A 22,788-nucleotide genomic window follows, 5' to 3' on the forward strand; every position below is an offset into this window, starting at 1 on the left:
TTTTTTTGTAGCCTACCAGTAGAAGTGTTTTTTTCTGCCTACCAGTAGAAGTGTGGGGCTAGAATTTTCCAGCTTCATAATCCCTGTTTTGAAATGGTGTTCCAAGCACACTGAAGTTCGAATCAATCATGCAGCTGTATCTTAGGGATATAAAAAATATAAGCTAGCAGAAGTTTTGCCTCTCCATTTTTCTGTGATTGAAAAATCACATTAACTAAGGAATTAGAATATTTTTTTGTGTAAGAAATGGTAGGTTATTTAGTACTAGTGATTTTGAGCTAGGTGTTGTGGTGGGTGCTTAAAGAAAGTCTTTACCTTATATTTCTGTGTAAAAACAGGTATCTAGAAAATGAAGAGCCTAAGATTTGTTGTTTTGCTCCTGCTCCAGCTATTGCTGCAATTCCAACTGCAGAGGAGTTACAGAAAGAACTGGAAAAAAACACAGTCAACAGTCATCTGGGTAAAATACCGTAGAATAGAGTCACAGAATCATTTTGATTGGGAAAAAACCTTTTAGATGCAACTGTAAACCTAACATTCGAATGGTTTAATAAATAATTAGCTTGATAGATAATCCCCCTTTCTCTCAGTGCTGTCAAATACGAAATACACATGCAACAAATGGATCTGATGACCTGTCTTCCACCCAGGGAGCAGAAAGTTTGAGTAATTTTCTTCTTCCCCTTTGGGTCTTTTTTCAAATTGCTGTTCAGGATGACAAATTTTAATCTGGCCATTGACTGCTGATAAGTGAAGAGTTCCTTCACTCTCACTTACGGTGACCCACTTAAGGATCACCTTAAGAAAATGTATTTTAAAGAATTTGGCCTCTATCTGTGTAAATAAGATTTCTGCATTTCTTAGCTGCTGTGGTGATTTACTGTATTCTCTATTTAGTAATTATATTGTTAATTTTCTACTTAATCCAAGAACAGTCTCCTTAAGAACTACTAATTCAAATAAGCTTTGTGGTGTTTGTAGCATTAGAACTGCTGAGGTTGTGGCACAAACAGGCCACTATAATTTTAAGTTTCTACATGGGTAACACTGAAATTAATAGGCTGTGAAATTCTGTCATCATGTTGCATTCAATTGTTTATTTCTGCTCATGCCTTTTGCTGACAGCAATGCTTGTATGCCAGACTAGTACACTGATCTTACTGAGAAGTAACTTTGCAAAATGTGGTTTACCATTAATTAACCGTTATCACTATGAAACCAGCCTGTAACTGACTTAATGATGAATTATGATGTTGAGATTGCAGGGTTTATCTCACAGCTCTTTATAGTAGGAACTTCAAGTTTGGCAATTTTATCATTTGTTTGAAAGTCCATCTTGATTCTGGCACAGGGTTTCTGTCTTACATACTACTTTGTAATTCTGATGAATAGTTTTGCTTCATTACTTGGTATAGGAAGCATAGAAAGTTATGCCATTTATATAACTTTTTAATAAACAACATATGTATTCATCAGCATGAGTCATAAAATAGTAAAAGTATTGCAGAAAGATAGAAATTATCAGTTCATGTAATATATGAGAATTTGGCTTATTCTGTGGAAGATATGTAATAAAATGTCTATTAATAGGAATATGAATATTAATAGAAATAATGCTTTATTGGTTTTGTAGGTGGGAGAAAGCACCAGAAGTTTATACAACAATCTAAGAATAACATTGAGGAAGTGAATGATAAATCACCAGTACGTGTTCATTTTGGCACAGCCTCTGAAAAAGAAGTGCTCCAATTAAGTATAGGAGGAGGGGAAGTTGCTTTGCCACGTGAAAGTCTGAAAATGGTTTCATTTTTTCCCTCTTCTGACCAAGATAAATCTAAAACAGAAATAGGGTTTTCTCAGCAACCTGGTGCAAATTTTTCACAAAATAAAATACTAAGTACACTATTTCCAGAAAATAGTGATGATGAGAGTGTTCATTCAACATTAAGAAAAAGGTAGGTATCTAGTCAATTAACGATAATTTATCTACTAATAGAATCATATTATTGTTTTAGTTACATTTTTTAAATACAAAGTTTTGGATCCTTCAACTGAAGGTACTTTGGCAGGGCTCCAAACATTAATTCTTTCAGTATAAAGAAAAAAAGATACTGCCTTTTGGCAATATTTGAGTACTATAAGTAAATGTGTCCTGACCTCAATCTTTTTTAAGAGAAAAGTAAGGATGAGATTTTTTTTCTTTAATTTTGAAGAAATTGTTGAGTAACAAAGGTTTTTCAAAACACTATTTTGAGTTCCTTGTCCATGTGGTAATGAGCAAGAAGGCCAAGATCACTTACTTTTTAGAGTACAGCTTAGCCAGCCAGAAATACCTGGAGCAGTTCTCAACATGATTTCAGTGCTTCCTGGGAGAAGAGTTTTTACAAATAACCTTTTCTTCTATGCCCAGCTCTTCTAATTCCTCAGAGTCTGTATGTCTCTGTTGTTTTTAATTATGCAGAGATAGACACTTAATCTGCTATTGGGATTCAGAGCCCCTATGGACAGGCAGTTTATTCTTTGAGGTTCTTGCTGGAATTAAAATTTGAATGTAACTTGAAAGTAGTCTTCTTTAAGCAGATGAGTATTAGATCAAGTAAAATTACATATAAACTTTTCTTCTGACTATCTTATTCTGCTTGTGATACAAACATACATATTTTTTAAATATTAGAGAAACTGTATAACATTACAAAAACTAATTAAAATCCCTGATCTTTTGCAGATTATTTAAAATCTCTGGTCATAGGTATAAAAATGCAGAATTTAAAGATAGTTCTATGGATGTGAAAGAAGTTGATACATCCTTAAATACAAGTGAAAACATGAAGGAAGTGAGAAAAGGTTTATGCAGAAGTAATCCTAATTCTTCAGTAACAGAAGACTCAGATTTTACTCTGCATACGTTGAATGGTGGGGACATTGTATCTAAAAATGGAATCAAAATGAAATCATTTTCTAATGCTTCAGAGATTCTGGATATGACAGGTAATTATGATTACTCTATTTCTAGAAAAATAGTCCTCTTTGGAAATCTTCTTTGGTTAATAATAATATCATCTACGATCTGAGGTAGAGGGAAGAATATTTTCCAAATAGCTCAAGGTGAGAGAATTGGCTAAATTTGATATAAGAGATTACAGTTTTGTGTAATATAACTGCATTGCTGTTTAATATGAGAAGGTAAATAATTTATGAAGAAGAGTCACATTTTCAAAAGTGCCAAGTCACATAAACCTTTTTGAAAATGCCACTTCAAACTGATGCCCTAAACAGTCTGAAAAAGAGCAGCCTCATATCTTCGTGTGTTAAATTGTCTCATCTTAATTTGAAAATGGAAAGTGAAAATAGTGTTTATTTGTGATGTTCCCATTTTTATTTTTGTAGAAATAGTTTTTAAATAGGAACATTCTGGAAAATGGAGGAAAGTGGTGAGAATTTTGATGAACTTATGAAATACTTGCATAGGAAATTATTTTTGTTTTATAGTAGTTTTTAAATATGCATGGTTTATGTCTAGATTTTAAGCTTTTGGGGGCAGTGACTCATTGCATCTTCAGAATGTACATTGTTACCTAGCTAACTGCTACAGAAATATGGAGCAGAAAAATAATTACAGCAGAAAATTGCAGGGCAGAGCCATGGCTTAGGGTGGGGTTTGGAGGCTGATCAGGAATGGAATTATGGTTGCTCTCTGATCAACAGTGACTAGATTTGTGGATGAGGGGAGGGCAGTGGATTGTCGTTTACTTTGGCTTCAGCAAGACTTTTTACAGAATTATAGAATATTTGAGAAAAACACTTGGGCATCATAGGTATAAAAAGGTATGTTTGGATGGTGAGGGTGGTGACTAACGGGTCACACTCTGCCCACATCCCTGCCACAAGTAGGGTATTTCAGAGGTCTGTCCTGGAGGAAAGGGCTACTAGGGATCTCATGAAATTCAGCAGGGATGAATGCAAAGTCCTGCCCCCAGGGAAGGAGAAGAACCCCTGGGATGGACTGGCTGGGGTCAGCTCTGCAGAAAGTGCCTGGGGTCAGTCAGAATGCTGAACAGTGGTCTACCCCTGTGTCTCAGCAGTAAAGAAGGCCAACAGCATACTGGGCTTTGTTAACAGGAACAAAGCCAGGAGGTTGACAGAAGTGATTTTTCCCTCTTTAGTGGCATTTTTGAGACCATGTCCCTCAATACAGCATCAAGTGTTGAGCTTCTGGTACAGGCAAGACACTCTTGGACTGGAGTGGGTTCATCAAAGAGCCACCAAAATGATAATTTCAAATTAAGAGCTTGTGGACCTCACTGTACTATACTATCAGCTGCTTCTGTAGCACTTGGACCTTGTTATAGCCTCACATCTACTCACAGTATTCAGTTTGTGCCCAGTAAGATATTTTTCGTGATTATCTATTGAAATCAAGTCTGGTTTTATAAATTTGCTACTTTATTTCTTTAGGAAACACAGGAAGAAAATTGGAAGTTTTGAGGGCTGTTACAGAAATACGTATCCTTGTATTTGCTATGTCTCATTTACTAATTTTATTACTCTAGTGCTTGAGACACTTAAAACTTACGGTGTTCAGTTTGTAGCCATAAGAACTCATGTGTTATGTTGTAATAGTTTTGATTTGTAATGCTGGGAACCTAACGATGAATACTTTTTTAACTTTTGGACTTCCAAAACTGGAGTGAAAATAGGACAACTTACAGTTCATTCATTGCTAAGCAAATTTATTCTTATTTCAAACATTTCTGTTTTATCCTCAAAACTGTTTATTTTTAAAATGTTAAATGTTTAGTTTTCATAATATACCTTTCATGCCAGATTTTGTATGCAATAACATGCATATATGTCCCCATACCCTGTAAGCAAAGGAAAAGTGAATTGCTGTTTAGGCTTATTAGGAAACTAAATGTTGGCTTTTATCTCATTTTCTCAGGACAAAATAAACTTTGCATATTCCTTATAGGTCTGTATTCATGTTGTAGTATATATATAGTGTATTTCCATTCTTTAAGCTGATTTTACCATTTTACCATAATTTTTGTTCTTTTTGGCCTTGCCTTGAACCCATAACAATTAATCTCCATCTTTCTCTGTAAAATTTATTTATTTTTTTTTTTTAACATGGTCTTTTCAATATTTTGTTTCTAGTAATCTGTCAAATGGTAGGTTAAAAACCAGGAAGAGAAAATGTCTAAATTTAGGCAACTTAATTTCATATGAACATCTTCATATACATATGAATAGCTTCAAGAAGTATCATAATTTCCAAAATTAGTAAGGACTCAGTTGTTCTGATGTTGGACATTACAGATAGTCAAATGTTCTGCATTTTTAAATAGAGTATAACCTATTTAGAGAGCGATTTTTAGATAAGTATTTTTTTTTAAATCATTTTCTTTAATCTTATTTTACTTGATTTACCCATTTTGAAACGCTACGCTGCTTTTATTTTTTGTTTTATTGCTTGTAATTTCTTAATTTAATTTTTCTTAATTTAATTTTTTTAATGCAACATCAATCTGGGGCCTCAGCAGTTCATTGTTCTTGTTACAGTTCATGTTATGTCTGACTGTGTGTGCATCCTCAAGCTTGATCAGATGGTTACAGCTCGTCTGCTTGTGTGGCTTCAATGCAAGTCCAGGCACTGATCAGCTTGTTCATTTGGATTTGTAATGTAACAATACTCTCTTGACTTTTATTCATATTTTAGATTAGAATGTTGTCTGAATACACAATATTAGCAATTGAAAATATCTTTAAAACCACTGTAACCACTAAGAGATTGTAGGTGAATTTCTTTGCTGCTGTTTTGGCTGGACATACAATATTGTGCTAATTAATTGGTGTTATTTCACAAATGTACTGTGGCTATTGACACTCCATGAATGCTGACAGCAGTGCACTGCTTGCTACTGCATGTGGTTTGCAGTATAGAATAAAGATTTTGCCCCTTGCTTTTTCACATTCAACAGCTTTATGCCATTCTGCTGTGCCAGGTAGGAGGTTATTGATTATTGGTATAATCCTGAGACCTCTCAAATGGGCAGTAGATATTTGGGGGTTTTTAAGTGGAATGTACGGCACACCAAGAATCTAAATAATTTAGTAGGTTGCTTTTTAATAATTTTTTATGAGCCTGTATCAGTGAAAGATGGTTGCATAAGTTTTAAGTTTCCATTTGAATTACAAGAGATAGATGCATTTATAATTCTAAGCTAAGTTTTGTAATTTTCAGTCAATTGTTTTGATTCCTTAATGCTGTTAAGCAAACCAATTTAGAAGTATTTTTAAGGAGTTCCCATATTTTAACTATGCACAGTCTAAAGCTTTGGATGATGTAAGTATGAAACATGAGCTGCAGCTGCAAGTAGTACCTTGTATCTAAATATAAATGACACTTTGCTAATCAGAACATAAAGGGATTAAAAAACTGTACAATACTCTTCCTGGCATTGTTGAGCAGGATTGTGCTTATCTGTAGACCAGAACTGTGTTCTTTTTTTTCTCAGATTTAAATGCATTTGTGTGAAAATGTGAATTATATGTGTATTTATTCACACAGGTTACTAGTGTTCTAAAATTATTTTCACAGGAAGATTAAGAAAAGCATAACTTGAGAGAAGGTTGTACTTTTGGAGAAGTGATGACCTTCTTATCAGCTATTTTCTCTCCTTAAAACCCTGAATTTCTTTAAAATATATTGAAAACATTATTGTAAGATTCTCTTGTACCTCTTTTTCATGAGCCTGTGTTTGTTTGCAATTGGACATTGGCAGGGATTTTGTATTAATGTCCTCTAAGATAGATATTGGGTTTTTTGTGTGTTGCAGAATGATGGACTGCATTGCATAATAACCTTAGATGAACAGCATCTCATTTAAGTTTCTGTGGCAGATGTGTAGCAGAAGATGTTCATTCTTTTGCTGTAATTTAGAGTTCACATGTAATAAAATAATTTTTAGAGGACTGCCCATATCACTGTAATAATAATTTCCTTGTGTCATTTTCCCCAATGTTTTTGGAATGTGTGAATAGGCACAATGGATAGCTGTGTTGTATTTACTACTTGGCAATTCTTTCCTAGCTTCTTTATACAGATAGGAATTTTGTGATTTGTGCTCCAACTGGCTCTGGAAAAACTGTAATGTTCGAGCTTGCTATTACCAGATTACTCATGGAAGCTCCACTGCCTTGGTTAAATATTAAAGTTGTTTACAGTAAGTATTACACTGCTTTAAACAGTTTGGTGACAGCAGTAGAAAATGTCATTCTATAAATGTGGAGATCTGAAATGAGTGCTTTATAAATACTAAAATTTAATAATATTTTAAGCAATTATGACCTATATCATTCTTTTAAAAACTGTTTCTCTTAGGATATGTTTATTTGTGATACAATTGTATCTCTTATTAGTATTTAACGCTGTGAAACTGTAGTGTTCAGCATTGCAAATATGAATAAAAATTTTAAAAATCTTGTCCTCTAAGGGAGCAACATGTAAATGGAAAGGGAAGGAGGAAACAAAGAAAACTAAAATAAATTCCCAGTGGCCAAGTCAGAAATCATGCAATATCTTTTGTATGTCTGTCTGTTGCTCTGAGATGAGTATCAGATTTTCCAATAATCACATCCCTGGCAAGGCATGTGATTTCATAGTAACTGTTGCTTTCTGTCTAGTAGTTCACAGGCACCAGATTTATCATCTCAACAAGCTTAATTGTGTCAGAACTAATGAAAAGACTTAAAGATAGTCATAGAATTTACACTTTTTTTCTTTCCTTCCTGGAAAGCTGAATCTATATCATGAAAATCAGATTAAATTGGTGCACTTGTCTGGGTTTAATTAATTCATATAATGATAAATTCACAAGTCTTGACAAATGGTTTGTCTTTATATTTACAAAGTTGTTTCCCAGTACCTTTAACTACTGAATTTCTGGGATCAATTACTAGTGTCTTGCATAGCTTAAGGTTATTCTGCAGTAATATGAGTTACTTGCTGATAGCTTACTCAGTTTGCTGGAATTAGTGATTTCCCCTGCCTATGATACTGATATGCTTATGAGCTTTTACATGTCTTCGTGAAGCAGTCGCTGGTTCTATAAATCTCTTCTTCTCAGGGATCACTTGTCATCTGATACACCAAAATGGTTCACTGTCTCTAACTAGCCTGGAATGTAATAACTAAGGTGTATTTATCACTGTTCTTTTTGGATGGTGTGTAGATCACCTTTTTCACTTAAATTGCTGCATTTCCCATGTAGATTACCTGTCCAGCATAGGTTTGCATGTGTTGCTAGTATTAGTCCTTGCAGAGCATTACTTCTGATGTCTAGAACTCAACCTCCATCTGCAAAAGCAGATGGGGAAAGAAAAAAAAAAACAACCCCAAAAAAAGAAATAGATTGTTTTGAGAGTTTGTTCATAAGGACCAGCACTGCAACCTGCCATGTTAGCTGCTACCTGATGTGGTAGCTTCTTGTTATGCTTTAACTGTGCATTTGGTTCATTTGATTTAGATAGATTATGATTTCTTCTGCTATTCTGTCTTTTGCTCATGGATGGTTTCTCATTTGCAGCCCCTTTTGTCTCTGAATGCCGTGTGCTCAAATAATTTGGAACAGGAAAAAAGTTGGTATTTGTATGATATTGCATGAGAAAAGATGTATCTCCTGTGGCTTCTTCCATCTATGGGAAAACCTTTGATAGCAGAATGATTGTTTCCATATGGGATTGAGGAAAAAAATCAAGATTAATGCTAGGGAAAAAAACCCAACTTAATTAGAGTTGTGTTTCTCAGTGCTGATAGGGAAGAACTGGGACTCAAAGCTCCACATTGACCTGAGCACATGAAATTGGATAAAAGGATAATAATACCAGTTGCAAATTTTAGAGTTCTGGGAGCAAAGCTGAAAATTAGGGAAATTAAATTCAAGAAGACATCTTCAAAATGTATGCCTTTAGCATATTTAGCAATACAGCTCATGATATGGTTTTGCTGAAATAACTCTTGATTATTTTGTGCTTTTTTTTAGTGGCTCCAATAAAGGCTCTATGCAGTCAGCGTTTTGATGATTGGAAAGAAAAATTTGGACCTATAGGACTCAGTTGCAAGGAACTGACAGGAGATACAGTGATGGATGATTTATTTGAAATACATAATGCTGACATTATAATCACTACACCTGTAGGTTTCAATCCCATTTACCACAAAAGCCCAGAATAAGCAGACATTAGTAGTTACTATTGTATGCTATGTGAACTGCTTCTTTTCTTTTTGTATTAAGTAGTAATTTTATTATACTTTTGCTTGCCTGCACATGGCTCTGCATACTTTTAGTTCATATAAGCAATAGTGAGTAGTTTAATAACGTACAGATGAAACACACATGACATAAGCTTGAATTAATTTAACTGATTTTATCTAAGGATTTATTGAAGTTTAAGCATGTCTGCCCGTGCTATACTTCTGGCATATGTTGGCCTTTAAAATATTTTTCACCTTAGTTGTTGTTCTGCTGTTTTGTTTTTTTTCTCCGAGGAAAAATGGGACAGCATGACCAGAAGGTGGAGGGACAACTCTATAGTCCAGCTTGTACGACTCTTTCTCATTGATGAGGTAAGAAAATTAATGTTTTATATTTGCTGTTTTTGTTTTTAAAGATACTAGGAAACATAAAAATTGTAATATTTAATGCATGTGTAGATTGTAACTGGAGAAATAGTTAGCAAGTCTTTTAAAATTCTAATAGGTTCATGTTATAAAGGATGAAAACCGTGGTGCAACGTTAGAAGTTGTAGTCAGTCGGATGAAGACTGTTCAGTCTGCTCTTTGGCGCCTTTCAGAAAATCATAGCACTGTTCCTCCCTTGAGATTTGTGGCTGTTTCTGCAACAATCCCAAATGCTGAAGATGTAAGAGTTATGTTTTAACTGTATTTTAATTAATGTGGTTTCATTTTATAGAATTTACCAGAACTATAGATGCAGATTGATAACAAAGTTGTAGTTTTGAAGCTGCCAGCTTAAGACAGCTGTGAGGTTAATGTTAATGTGACAAATGACCTGCAGCCTTATGAACAGTCAGTCAAGTATAAACACAATTCAGTTTTAGATTTCTGCTTGCCATTTTTGTCTCATAGTACAAATCATCAGATTTCAGTCCGAACTGTATTGGTTGTGTAGAAAGCAGAACTTCACCTGGGATTTTAATGTCATGTTGTGTAATAAAAGCAATGTCAAATGTGTTAATAATTTACATGTGGCAAAAGCTTAGTTAATTGCTGTGTGATGCAAGTAGACCAGAGTATAGTTAAATGCAGAAACTTATCTTTCCATTCTATTTCTTCTTTTTTAAAGATTGCAGAATGGCTTTCAGATAGTAAAATGCCTGCTGTATGTCTGAAAATTGATGAGGATCAACGACCAGTGAAGCTACGCAAAATTGTTCTTGGTTTTCCTTGCAGTGACAATCAGACAGAATTCAAATTTGACTTAACTCTTAACTACAAGATAGCTAGTATTATACAGACATACTCGGAACAAAAACCATCACTTGTGGTACAACAGCTTCTTTTTATATCAGAATTGAAAGTGTGTCTTTCTTAAAAATGTTTATTAAACAAATCTTTTCTTATTAATAGTTTTGTGCCACAAGAAAAGGAGTACAGCAGGCTGCTTCTGTTCTTGCGAAAGATGCTAAATTTTTACTGAGTATTGAACAGAAACAAAGGTATTTTAATATATAAGTTGCTAATAAGTGTTTGTATGTTTTAGTAAATCTGTGACATCTGTGAAGAAAGCTGTTGAATTAATAGCGTTTCTAGCAGAGGAGTGTCTGCAACAAATTCATAATCACAGCTGCAGTTCTTTTTGGTAAACTGGCACTCTTCTTGGGAAGTTTTGTTTCTTGGATTGTAAGGGTGCTTTTCACAAGCATTAAGTTGTTTCTAAAAAAACCTGCTTTATAAATGTTAATTCCTATAGATGCATAAGGCTCTGTAGTGCAAAGATTAAGCATATGAACATTTGAATTGGATGTAGGTCACGACTTGGGAAAATGACCAGGCTGGAAAAGCTTCAATAGCCTCCCCAGAGAGTGTGTTAGTTCCCTTTGTGAAGATGGAAGAGGTGGTAGTTGAAAACATTCAAAAGAAAAATATTCTTAGTTATTTTAAGACACATCTTAGTTAATCTGTTTTGTGATATTGAAGTATCTTTTTTTGTATGTGTTGCATAGATTACAGAGGTCTGCGAATTCACTGAAAGATTCCAAACTGAGAGGTAAATACAACCTACTGCTTTCCTGCTCTGTGAATGAATGCTTGAGTAAACTGTAGTCAAGTGATATAATCATCTCATTATCAGATCTTTTAATGTACGGTGTGGCTTATCATCATGCGGGTATGGAGGTATCTGACAGAAAAATAATTGAAGGAGCTTTTACTATAGGAGACTTACCAGTACTTTGTAAGTAAATTTAACTTTGAAAGTCCAAATGTATCCTGAGAAGCTTGGAAGTAACATTTTATATTTTTTTTGTAATTACTTTGTGAAATCCAGATAAAGATGTATTTGTGTTTCATGTGCAGTTTTATCTTGTCAGTGTACATATACACTGTTTACTAAAGACTATAAGCTTTTCATTCAGTGTACATTGAGGTAATCCTCCCTCGTGTATATATAGGCCTGGCCATGTACATTTTCACTTCATCCCATTGAGCCATCCTCTTGGGATGGAAGTCTCTGCTAGTGTATCTTTCCTCAGAGTTCATATGATGTTTTCTTTGGGTCTTTTACAGCAGTGGCTTCCCTGATGGTAATCTTTTACATTTCTGTTTCTTAAATGGGCAGGATACTATTTTCAAACGCAGATGCAAGGTGTTTAACTGATGGAGAGGTTCATAAGAAATATTCCATCTGTTGTTACCTAAAATGAAAAGTTACCTGTTTGAGACAGGATGGTCTCATCCAGACTTTCTTTTGCTATAAAAAAGATTCAAACCATATGGGAAGCTGTCTGTATGGTTCCTGTACAACAATGAAAGATTAATGTGTTTTTTTTCTTTTCTATAAAATGGTCATGACTCCCTATGAAAATTTAAGGTAGGTACCCTTGCTGTGATTTGGCAACCTTGCTAGAGTTGCAGTGCCCTGCAAAAAGTCTCCTGCATCCCAGCAGTCTACTGTACTTTGGCTGCCTAGTGCATTGTATGTGGCTTTGCCAACTGCAATGCTGTTTCTTTTTTCCTGAAATCTCTGGAGCCTGGTTCTACAATTGTTCTTTGCAGTGTGAACTTACATATGGACTGTCACTGAAAGAATGCAGAATTGCTTATTGGAACTCAAGTTTTGAAATGTATAGTTTCTATTAATATTTCAGAATCATCTCTGATACTAGAATTACATTTCCAAAACTAAGGGGAAACTGAAAGAGTGCAGGGCATATTCCACTTTATATGTTTGTGAGCATGATGGGGGGCAGGGTTTTAACACCTCTCTCAGATATTGCAAAGGAGATCAGTTCTTTGATCTTGAAGTAGAGTTTATGTATATTCAAAATGTTTGTCTATATGTTCATATATATAAACATATGGGCACATACCTGGACTGAAGCTCTGAGTGTGCTGGTAAATAACCTTTCTTTGCAACTTTTTTACCTTTAAGTCATTTTGTTTTGACAAATTTCCCATTTTGTGTACCATCACAACCTAAAACCCAGCAATCTTCTCACAAGGTGGTGTGGTTAACTTTAGTTAAATTGTATTCTTTCCTGATGCACCTGTAATTACTAATTTTAATTCTCCTTTAATTTCAGAAAAATAATTGGAAAATTAACTAATAATTTGTTTTCCTATTGTAATAATTGCATTAATTGGCATGTATAGCAGGCTTTGCATATTCAGTTCCTGCCATCCCATGTATTTATTGGAGAAAGTGAATTAGAAAACGTGAATTCGAGATAATTTGTCACAAAGTTGACTGATGTTTTCCATATGAGAGTGTGGATTAGTAAAGTACTGTGAGTATTGGTGGTTTGGTACCATGGATGTAAACAGTACTGATGACTTTAAAAAAAATCTTAAAGATACTAATGACTACAAAGCCAGATGAAGTCATGGGTGTATCCAAATATCTATCTAGGAAGAAATCTGAATAATGTTTCTTCGATGTGTGTTATATTGAAGATGGTTTTGAATCTGGATTATCTCCAAACTTTAAGGAATGTTTAAATAAAAGTATCTGGGATGTAATTTGTTAAAGGTTAATTGGTAATAAATGAATGCTGATGATCAGCTACACAGAAATTGTTACAAAGATAGATGTCTGTAACCAGTGCTAATGCTTTGTGGTGCAGTCTGCCCACTGACTTAACTAGGAAATAAGAGCTCTTAGGAAGTGTTAGTCACTTAATTGCTGCATGCTTAATATAGATATATATTTATATATTATTTATTTTATTGGGGGTGGGATTTTGACAGTTGGTTGTGTAGTGATCTGAGAGTGCTTTTCCAACAGTGACAACTCTGTGATTCTGTAATGTCTGCCAGACATTTCAATGCTGTTCATCTTGCAATCAATTTCCTTTAATCTGATGTAGTTACTACTAGCACCTTAGCTATGGGAGTCAATCTACCTGCACATCTGGTGGTCATAAAATCCACAATGCACTATGTTGGAGGAGTGTTCCAAGAGTACAGTGAAACTGATATCCTGCAAATGATTGGGAGAGCAGGAAGGCCTCAAGTAAGTTAATGCTATTATGTTGATGCTATCAGTAGAAGCTATTCTTGGCAAAGAATCTACACTGCTAACAGTTTAACAGAGGCATTTGGGTTTTACAGTGTTGTTATTAATTGTTAAATTACTTCTGGGTAAATTCTTAATTGAGAAAAAAATCAGTTTGCTTTGCATTGCCTGTTGAAAAGCACTGCTTCACCTTGATGGAAAAAGATGGAGTTACCTAATGAATGGGGATTAGAGAAGAGGTGGGAAGCTGACTCAAAACTTATGAACTGAATGATAAAAATTCTAGGATATTGAATAGTATACGAAGCAATGTGCTTTTGTTCTCATCATATCAGAACAAATAAACATATGATTAAGTTAGAAGTGGAGTAGAGATTGAGGGTTGGAAACACTGGCTGCAAAAAGCTGAAATGCATTTTGCTCCACAAGAGGTTGCTAATGGCAAGAATGCTGTTTCAGAAAGGAAAACAAGGAGAGAGGGAGAATTCAAAAGTTCTTATTTTCATTATACCTCTTTAAAGTCTGAATAATTTATGTTACATCTTACACTTTTAAAGTCTTTTAATTTTTAGAAATACAGAAAAAGGGAGATAGTTTACCTCACGTTTGTCTACAGACACTGTTTTTATTAGCCACTGACTGTGGTGTGGTGTGTACATGACAGTTTTTTATCTGGACCTGAGATCCAAACTACTATAGAAATTCCCAACTTTTTTAACTGATCGAGGTTTTTTTTTTTTGCTAGAGATTGTAATTCAGTAAGATTTTTGAAGTTGTCTCTCAGATTCTTAAACCACTTTAACCTACTGAGTAAAGTCCTGAAATATTTATGAAAATCTGTTTTTCAGTGTTATGTACACTAATCTGATCTAAAAAATGCCTAAGTCAGGAAATTTCTTGTACAAATACTAAATCAGTCTCACAGTATTTTTCTGTTACAAAACAAAATAATCTAAGTGAGATGGCTTGAGAGTAGATTATTTAAGATTTAAAAACCCAGTATAAAAGGCTTGACTGTTCATTCAAAACATTCTAATGTTTGGGGATTATTAATTAGTATTCATGCCAGTAAATTATATTCTGTAGCTGTGGTTAGGAATCCTTTCCTACAAGGTACACACTTATAAGGAGGTCAGTAAGAGTTTACATTGGTGTTGTTTCTCCAAGTGTTTGTTGTAGGTACCTTAGCACATAAGGCTGGTGCACTGACCTGCCTGCCAGCAGTGGCTGGAACCCACGTGAGTTAGGCCTTGCTTTGAAGTTAGAGAGGCCTTGGCATTCAGCAGCCATATAACAAGGGTTTTGAGAAAACAGGTTAAATGATTTTAACAGAAATGTGATGCATATTCAACTGGAATTTTTTTTGCTAAGAACTAGAGAACAGTTTTTGTGGTTTTATTTTTCAGTTTGACACTACAGCTACAGCAGTTATTATGACTCGTTTGAGTACAAGGGAGAAATATATACAGATGTTAAATGGTGCTGATATAATAGAGAGCAGGTAGATAAGTATTTTTATTAGACTATATAGATGGTAGCGATGTTTCTGAATTTCTAAAGAATGTTTTTCAGATGGGTTTTGGGGTTTGTTTTTTGTCTGTTTAGAAGATATTTAAGAAAAATACAAGAAAAAGCAAGCTATTCAGGAGTTAACAGTCTCTGTTTTATCAGATAAAAACATCTTTAGAACATCTTAAACTTAATTAAAAAAACCCAAATAGTTGTAGATTCTTAGTGGAAAACTGAAGAAACATATTGCAAAAAGAAAAGCAAGAATTGACCCAATTAGATTATAGAGTCTGGGAAATACCAGCCTCTAGGGAGTTCAGTTAATGTGAACACAATATTAAGAGAAGTTCCTAGGAAAGTTAAGGCTTCAAAGGGTAAACCAGGAAATTTTGCTCATGTAATTTTGTTAAGGTTTAATTTTGTTAAGGTTTAATTTTTTCACATATTCAAAGCATCAACACTGAGCTATAACTTGCAAATGTATGTTGTTTTGTTTTCAAAATAATTGTGGAGCTTCACAGCCAATGGAAATTTTTAATTACACTGTTGATTATTTACATATTTTTTACTGCTTTCTGTTGACTTCACCTATTAAAGTGAGCAGTTTACAGTCAAAACCCAAACAAAACAGAAAATTGTTGAGGGTTTGGGGGAAGGATTTGGTTTTGTTTGAATTTGAAAAAAAAATAGTTTCAGCACTTTTTGTATTACTCATTGGTAAGTGTACTTACATTTTTCTTTCTTTTTTTTTTTTTGGTAGTTTGCACAGGCATCTTGTTGAGCACTTAAATGCAGAAATAGTGCTGCATACTGTCACAGATGTCACTGTAGCTTTGGAATGGATACGATCAACGTTCTTGTACATTAGAGCCTTAAAAAATCCAACTCATTATGGTTTGTTCTTTTTGGGGTTTTCTGATTGGTCTAAATGATGACACAAGGATGTGTTAGATATGTACTTACGTTTCTTTCGTTTTCTTATGGACTAATATTTCCCAAGGGAAAAGTAATAATAAAAAGATGTGTATAATAACCTGTAACATTTTTAGCAACAATACTTTCAGTTGGTTTGATGTAAGTAATAGGAGTTTCAGCACAGTATAACGTGAGGAAGACATTTATAACTTCATAATAACGTATTTATTTTGATCTTAATATACTGGACCATGTATTAGTTCAGTGTCAAGGCATAATGTAGTTTTCAGTGCTGAATATCTAATCTGCTGCGTAGGAAAAAAAATGTCTAATTGATAATGTTTTTTTTCTGAAACAAAATTTCACTAATCCTAATGCTGGTGTCTTCAATTTATCTTGTCCAGCACACCCTCTTGGTCCCTAGCCCATCCCTTATCTTCGTGCCTGCCCACTTCCTCTATACCTGATTATGAAATCATCGAACACTTACTGGAGACAGTTGTTCATTTATTTTAATGATTTATAGCAGGACTGTAATGTAGTATATGGAGTAATTGAATGGATGTTGTAATTTGGATGGCTTCCTGTGTTCTGAAATAGGAATCTGTACATGTGAAGTTGCTCACTGAGATTTCTGCAACTTTTGCACTGTTACTTTACACAGGGGAGTATTGGAAGCTTTTACCTTTGTACATCTGTTCTAACAACACTTGCCAAGACTTAGATGCTTGCACTATGTAAGGCTTTTGACTTGCTCCCAGTGTAATAAATATTTACAAATTTTTCACTTTGGATTTTTTGTCTGGCTCCCAAAAATTAGCAGATCAGTTTTGATGGGTAATGATATTGAAGGGGAAGCATATAATTGTATTAGGTTGAAAAGCCTTTTGTCTTTTCATGCAGGCTTTTCAACTGGGTTGGATAAAATTGGAATTGAGGCAAAATTACGAGGTAAGTGTCCTTTAAGCTTTTTTTTCCAGTATATATTAGGGCAGTTTCATCCATGTTTATTATGGATCTCCATTCATTTAAATAGATCCATTCACAAAACAAATGTAATTTACTGTTGTATTTAATTATTAATACTTTTGAAACACTACCAGTACATTCTGACTGGTGGAAAAGCTTTTCATGTATAGAGGAAAAAATTAAATGCCTTTACCAACCTCATCTCCATATATATTTTTATAAATGTGGAGCAGAGCACTTAAGTTCTAATTGCTTGTCATTATTCCTAATGTTCCTTTGGTTGATTTCATCTGCTTTCAATAAATTCTGTTACTATACTTCCAAAAAAGCCCTTTCCAGAAATTGCCATCTTCCCTTCATCAGAAATTTAGTCTTGAAAACAAAGGAGGTAAAGTGTTAACATCTTCACACTGCTCAGGAACAGTTTAAAATTGCATCATAGCATGTTAGGCAGCAATAACAGAAACGAGGTAGAGAGAGAGAACACATTATTTTTATGTGATGGATATTTTTGCACTGGTCATTTAAAAATGTGTAAATAATCTGAAAAATTACTGGTGTGGTTTGAGAATTCCACTCTCTGACCATGACATTTTGCATTGGAGATGTACATTCTGGTGTATTGTTTGCTTATTGCCTGAGTTTTGGCCCTTGAGTTACTCATTTTGCTTAAGGGTGTCAAGGGGACACTTGCAGTCTTTCAAAGAATTCTGTGCATCAAGCATTCCACACAGTATCAGTCATATCTCAGATGCATAGGTTTAGTAGATCTTCTTAAGAATTAATTTGGTATTTTATTTCCAAATTTAGCTTTCAAATTTGCTAACAAATAATATGGCAAATATATAATACCATAGCAAAGAGCTAAGAGAATGCAAATATATAGTTAAGAAACTGCACTTTTGAACATTTTATTAATGTAATTTTTGCCTTTTATTTACCTTGGTTTTGAAAGAGAGAAAACCAAAACACTTTGGTCATAGACATACAGATAGATATGTGACTAACTAGGTTGAGTGAAGTAAATCCAAATGTACCCTGTTACCTCTGTCAGGGAAGGTTCAGATTTCTTCACTGAAAGAGTGGTGAAGCATTGGAACAGGTTGTCTGGGAAGGTGTTGGAGTCACCATCCCTGGAGGTGTAAAAAAAAAATGGGTATATGTGGTGCTTTGGGAGATGGTGTAGGACTGATGGTTGGACTTGATGATCTTGAAGGTCCTTTCCAACCATGATGATTCTGTGATACAGTGTAAAATTTTCTGAAGAAGGATTCGTAACTACCTATGGATATTTGAAATTTTAACTACTTAAGTGTTAACACTGTAGTAGAAATATTTTGTAGAAATACTGGGGGCTCTGTCTGAATTACTGTTCTGTTATTCAGAATTGAATATAGCAGCCTACGTTCTGTTCCTTTTACTTTGCTATTTTTGCTTTATTAAAAAAAGTATTGAGTTGCCCTGTATCAAGTAAGCTTGCGTTGAGCTTTCCCCAGGCAGAAGTTAACCACCAGCTTTAGTAGAAGCAGGATCAGATTCTAAAACCTTTACTTGAGTTCAATTGAAGTACATGGGTATACACTCATTACAGGTTGAGGTGTTTCTTTTTTATACATAGATAAGTTTTCTGTGTGTACTAAAAAAACCCATATTTTCAAATCATCAACAGAACTATGTTTGAAGAACTTAAATGATTTATCATCTTTTGATTTGATCAGGATGGATCAAGCAAATAATTTCAAACCAACAGGTAACACTTTTTTAAAAACCCCTCATTTGCAGAAGGGATGTTGAGATAGTAATGAACCTCAGTGTCACTGTTGTCCTGTGACCCATTACTAGGAGTACCCAACTGTAGTAGGCAGTAGAATCTGAGAGAGTGTTTCAGTAGAATATATGACCAATTTACAGATGTTCTGTTGCAGATTAGGAGAAAATTCTAGAACATTATAATAGGATAAATAGCTGTGACATAGTGCAACAAGGACAGGTTTTATCAATACAAGCTCTTCTCTACAATCTTCTAGAGGTGGTTGGCTTCTCAGCAGCTACCACTGAGTCTGGAGTGTTAGTATGAATTCATCTCCGTGGGAGAGAGCTGTAACTGGCACTGTGTGATGGGATCAGGAACATCCATCAGACACCTGGGGGCAATAACATACTGAGTCAGTGGTGGTAAATCTTATAAAGCCCTGCAATAAGAAAATAAATTCAATTGTGTTACTTAAAGAAAATACAGTTAAATATAAGGTATATTCTTCTTTTTCAGAGACTGGAAGATTAATGGCGTGGTATTATATTGCATTTGATACAGTGAAACAGTTTTTCACAATTAAGGGAACAGAGACTTTAAAGGAATTGGTAATCTAACCTTTGAAAGAAAATTTACCTACATTGTATTGGTTTTAAACAGAATCAAAGATAAGCAGAAGGTTTTATGTCTTTTAAAGGGTTCAGGTTTTTTAATGTAAAGTCTTAGAGAACACTTCCAAATAGCTTCCACTTGGAGTATTTTTGAGGCTGTGTACTTGGAGATCTTTTCCCAACTGTTTTCCTCTTCATTGACTTTGCTTATGAAGGTATAAAGTTGCTGAAGTTGTTCTGTTTATGCATTGAAACACTGTATTTTTTGTGGTTTAGTAGTTATTTTATTGCAAAAAGCAGCCGCATGGATAGCAAATTTTATTTTGTTTCTAATAAAATACTATGGTAGAACAGATTGGCTATGAAAAAGTGTAATGCCTGTTGTTATATGGCTGTCTTTGTTATTAAAGTATGATGAAAGTGAGATACGTAACAGACACCAAAAATTATATTTGCCTGGTATATCATAAAATATTAACAGTGTAGTTGATTTTGGATAATTTCAAGTGGAATGGTAATCTGAAAACTGAAATAAAAACCTTCCCCTTCTGTTAAATGGTAGGAAGATGAAAGAAAGATTGTCAGCAATAGAAAGGAACTGATTGACTGTCATTTCATGGTCAGAGTCTTGGAAAAAAATTATTTAAAAAGCATTTAAAAAAAACATTTGAAAGAAGTAGTACAAAAAACAGCAAAGAAAATTAATAAAAAGTTAAATTGTTACAGATTACAATGATCTCCAACTGCACAGAATTTCTGGATGTCAAGTTAAGAACAAATGAAAAGAAAATCCTGAATGCTTTGAATAAAGATAAGGACAAAATAACTATCAGGTATAAAAAATACATATGATGAAAAAAAAAAGTATCTTTTTAGCAATGACTATAATGGATAGCAGAAAATATGTATCTTTTCATGTATAGGTTTCCAATGGAGGGGAAGATAAAAACACGAGAAATGAAAATAAACTGGTAAAGATTCTATTGCCTAGTTACTACTTATTGAAAAGCTGTCATTTTACTGCTGTTGATAACTTGCATTAATGATGAATGCATTCTGCATTCTGTCATTCTGAATTTTCTTTTGTTTACCAATAGAAACTTTTATGTTCTTATACTTTGCCTGCAGTATGACTTGTATACCAAAATATTTTTTTTCCAGTCTTATTCAGGCTCAGCTAGGATGCATTCCTGTTCAAGACTTTACTTTGACACAGGATACTGGCAGAATATTTAGAAATGGCTTAAGAGTTACTAGATGTATGGTAACATTTAATCTTTTTTGTACACATAAATAATAATCTAAATTTATTTAATACAAGACAGTCTTATTTTTACAGGGTTATGTGACTTTCTGGCATCATGTAAGAACAACTTTTCTGCTTTATTAAACTCTTTGATTTTAGCAAAGTGTTTCAGGTGCAGACTTTGGGAAAATTCACTTCATGTGTCTAAACAGTTGGAAAAAATTGGTAGGTACTGTTCAGAAATTATAAAAGTGCAATCTGATAGAAAATCAAAACTCTAATTAGCCAGCTATTTTCTGGGGCATCTGCTTACATAATTAAATGGGTCTCCTAAGTACTTGTTTGCTACAGCTGAGTACTACAGTTGTCAGAATAGTCTGCTATGATAAAAGTAATCTAGTTAGTAACTTTCTTCAGGCTTTCAAAGTATTTCGGAGTTGTTAATTTTTCTTAACATTCATCTTGGTATCTTGAATGTATTCCACACTTGTGATTGTCTATCCCTGACTAGGGGTCCTGTTATTCATTCATACACATGAAAGTCCTTTAATTTGTATTGGCATGAGTAGGAATCATGGAAAGCAAATACATTCACTGTGCACAAGGTTCTCATACACAGGAGTACGACAGGTTTCTAATAATCTGCCTTCTGTCACCATATCCTGTTACTGGCTGGAAGTATAGACTTAATTCCTTGAAAACGAGTTTGGAAATTTTGGAGTCCTCTGCAATATCAAAATGTAGTTATATGTGTTAAGGGAACAGCATCACTTCCTGCTTTGATGTCTGGTCTTACCATACTTTAATGGTTTTAGAATTAACTGCAGTGTTCTCTGTATTTCTTCTTTAACATGTACTCTGTACAGAACAGTATTCTACAGAGAGCTGCAGATGGGGGAATAGCTAAGCAGGAGATCCTGTGGTGCAGTATGTAACAGCCTTGCCAGCTCAGGTGCAGAAGCTGTATTGCTTCACTCATGTGGATTGGAAGCAAGGGACAGAGGACAGGGCTTGTTAGCTTGTGAGCAGCACAGTACAGTGTGGGTGGAACCCATTTCCACTACTTCTGGATCTGTGCCCACAAGCACACGGTCATCTGAGGTGTCTGCCTCATCTTCAGCATTTATATAGTGCTAGTGGGTTAGGATCATTGCAATAAACATGGCACAGGTAGTGTAGACCCATCCTTTCCTGTACACTGTATGCAGTAGAAGAAAGCCAGTTACACCTTTTAATAGTGTGTGCTATCTATACACATCTTGTCCTATTTTCTCTTTTTTTTTTTTTATTTTTTTTCCCTATGCTGTCATTGCCCTTGCAGCATCTGTTAGAAAGAATTGCTAACTTTCAAATTTCCAATTATTCTACTCACAAGCATTTCATCAATCTACTGCAGACAGTTTACTCTTTTTCTGAATCAAAAATTGGACTGATGCCTATTTTATGATCTCTGATTCTTAACCTCTGTCATGCTATGGCTCCTAAGCCTATTCTGTGTCTTTATGAAATGAAATCAATTGCTTGAGTTCACAGAGATTTATGTATACCATGTAACATTCAGAAATCCCTATTTTTAAAATCTTTTCTCAGTATGTTAATTTTTGAATTTTAAAAGAGCCTTAAGAATCAGTAGTTCCCTGATAAGAGTGACTTTTGTTTAACTGACATTTGTCCTTACTGAGATTGAGAATTTGCTTAAATTCATACTGAATTTCTACAACTATGATATCTGCTTTCATTTTACCTGCTATAGTGCAGTTGTTGAGAATAATTTGAGATCATTGATTGTAATTTAACAGCATAAAACTTAAATTTCTCACAGGTGTATCACTGTCAAATGCAATGGTAAATGCTGGGCTGACATCGTTTAAAAAAATAGAAGAGACAAATGCAAGGGAACTTGAATTGGTAATTTATTATTTAATATATAGGTTCATATGAAGAGGAAAATACTGAGTATTAATACTTTTGCTAGTAAAAGCTGTATGGTTAATATATACCTGCTGTATGATTGTCAGCAAAATTGAGTGG

At 34.2% G+C, this 22,788-nt stretch overlaps 1 protein-coding gene across 1 annotated transcript in view; it reads left to right on the forward strand.

Annotated features, from left to right (window-relative positions):
* The window catches only part of HFM1 (helicase for meiosis 1), a 32,563-nt gene that overhangs the window by 149 nt on the left and 9,626 nt on the right, over positions 1-22,788 (forward strand). The window contains exons 2-25 of the mRNA XM_030455431.1: positions 339-460; positions 1,634-1,955; positions 2,726-2,988; positions 4,456-4,503; positions 6,273-6,343; positions 7,091-7,223; positions 9,042-9,193; positions 9,548-9,625; positions 9,759-9,920; positions 10,365-10,565; positions 10,649-10,737; positions 11,245-11,288; positions 11,373-11,474; positions 13,606-13,751; positions 15,161-15,255; positions 16,024-16,157; positions 17,082-17,129; positions 18,817-18,897; positions 19,417-19,508; positions 20,238-20,344; positions 20,435-20,482; positions 20,673-20,770; positions 20,851-20,982; positions 22,580-22,665. Of these exons, the coding sequence (XP_030311291.1) occupies positions 339-460; positions 1,634-1,955; positions 2,726-2,988; positions 4,456-4,503; positions 6,273-6,343; positions 7,091-7,223; positions 9,042-9,193; positions 9,548-9,625; positions 9,759-9,920; positions 10,365-10,565; positions 10,649-10,737; positions 11,245-11,288; positions 11,373-11,474; positions 13,606-13,751; positions 15,161-15,255; positions 16,024-16,157; positions 17,082-17,129; positions 18,817-18,897; positions 19,417-19,508; positions 20,238-20,344; positions 20,435-20,482; positions 20,673-20,770; positions 20,851-20,982; positions 22,580-22,665 (2,854 nt within the window). The remainder of the gene's footprint in view (positions 1-338; positions 461-1,633; positions 1,956-2,725; positions 2,989-4,455; positions 4,504-6,272; positions 6,344-7,090; positions 7,224-9,041; positions 9,194-9,547; positions 9,626-9,758; positions 9,921-10,364; positions 10,566-10,648; positions 10,738-11,244; positions 11,289-11,372; positions 11,475-13,605; positions 13,752-15,160; positions 15,256-16,023; positions 16,158-17,081; positions 17,130-18,816; positions 18,898-19,416; positions 19,509-20,237; positions 20,345-20,434; positions 20,483-20,672; positions 20,771-20,850; positions 20,983-22,579; positions 22,666-22,788) is intronic.

The sequence above is a fragment of the Calypte anna genome, chromosome 8 (genome assembly GCF_003957555.1).
Source record: "Calypte anna isolate BGI_N300 chromosome 8, bCalAnn1_v1.p, whole genome shotgun sequence".
In the NCBI taxonomy this organism is placed as follows: domain Eukaryota; kingdom Metazoa; phylum Chordata; class Aves; order Apodiformes; family Trochilidae; genus Calypte; species Calypte anna.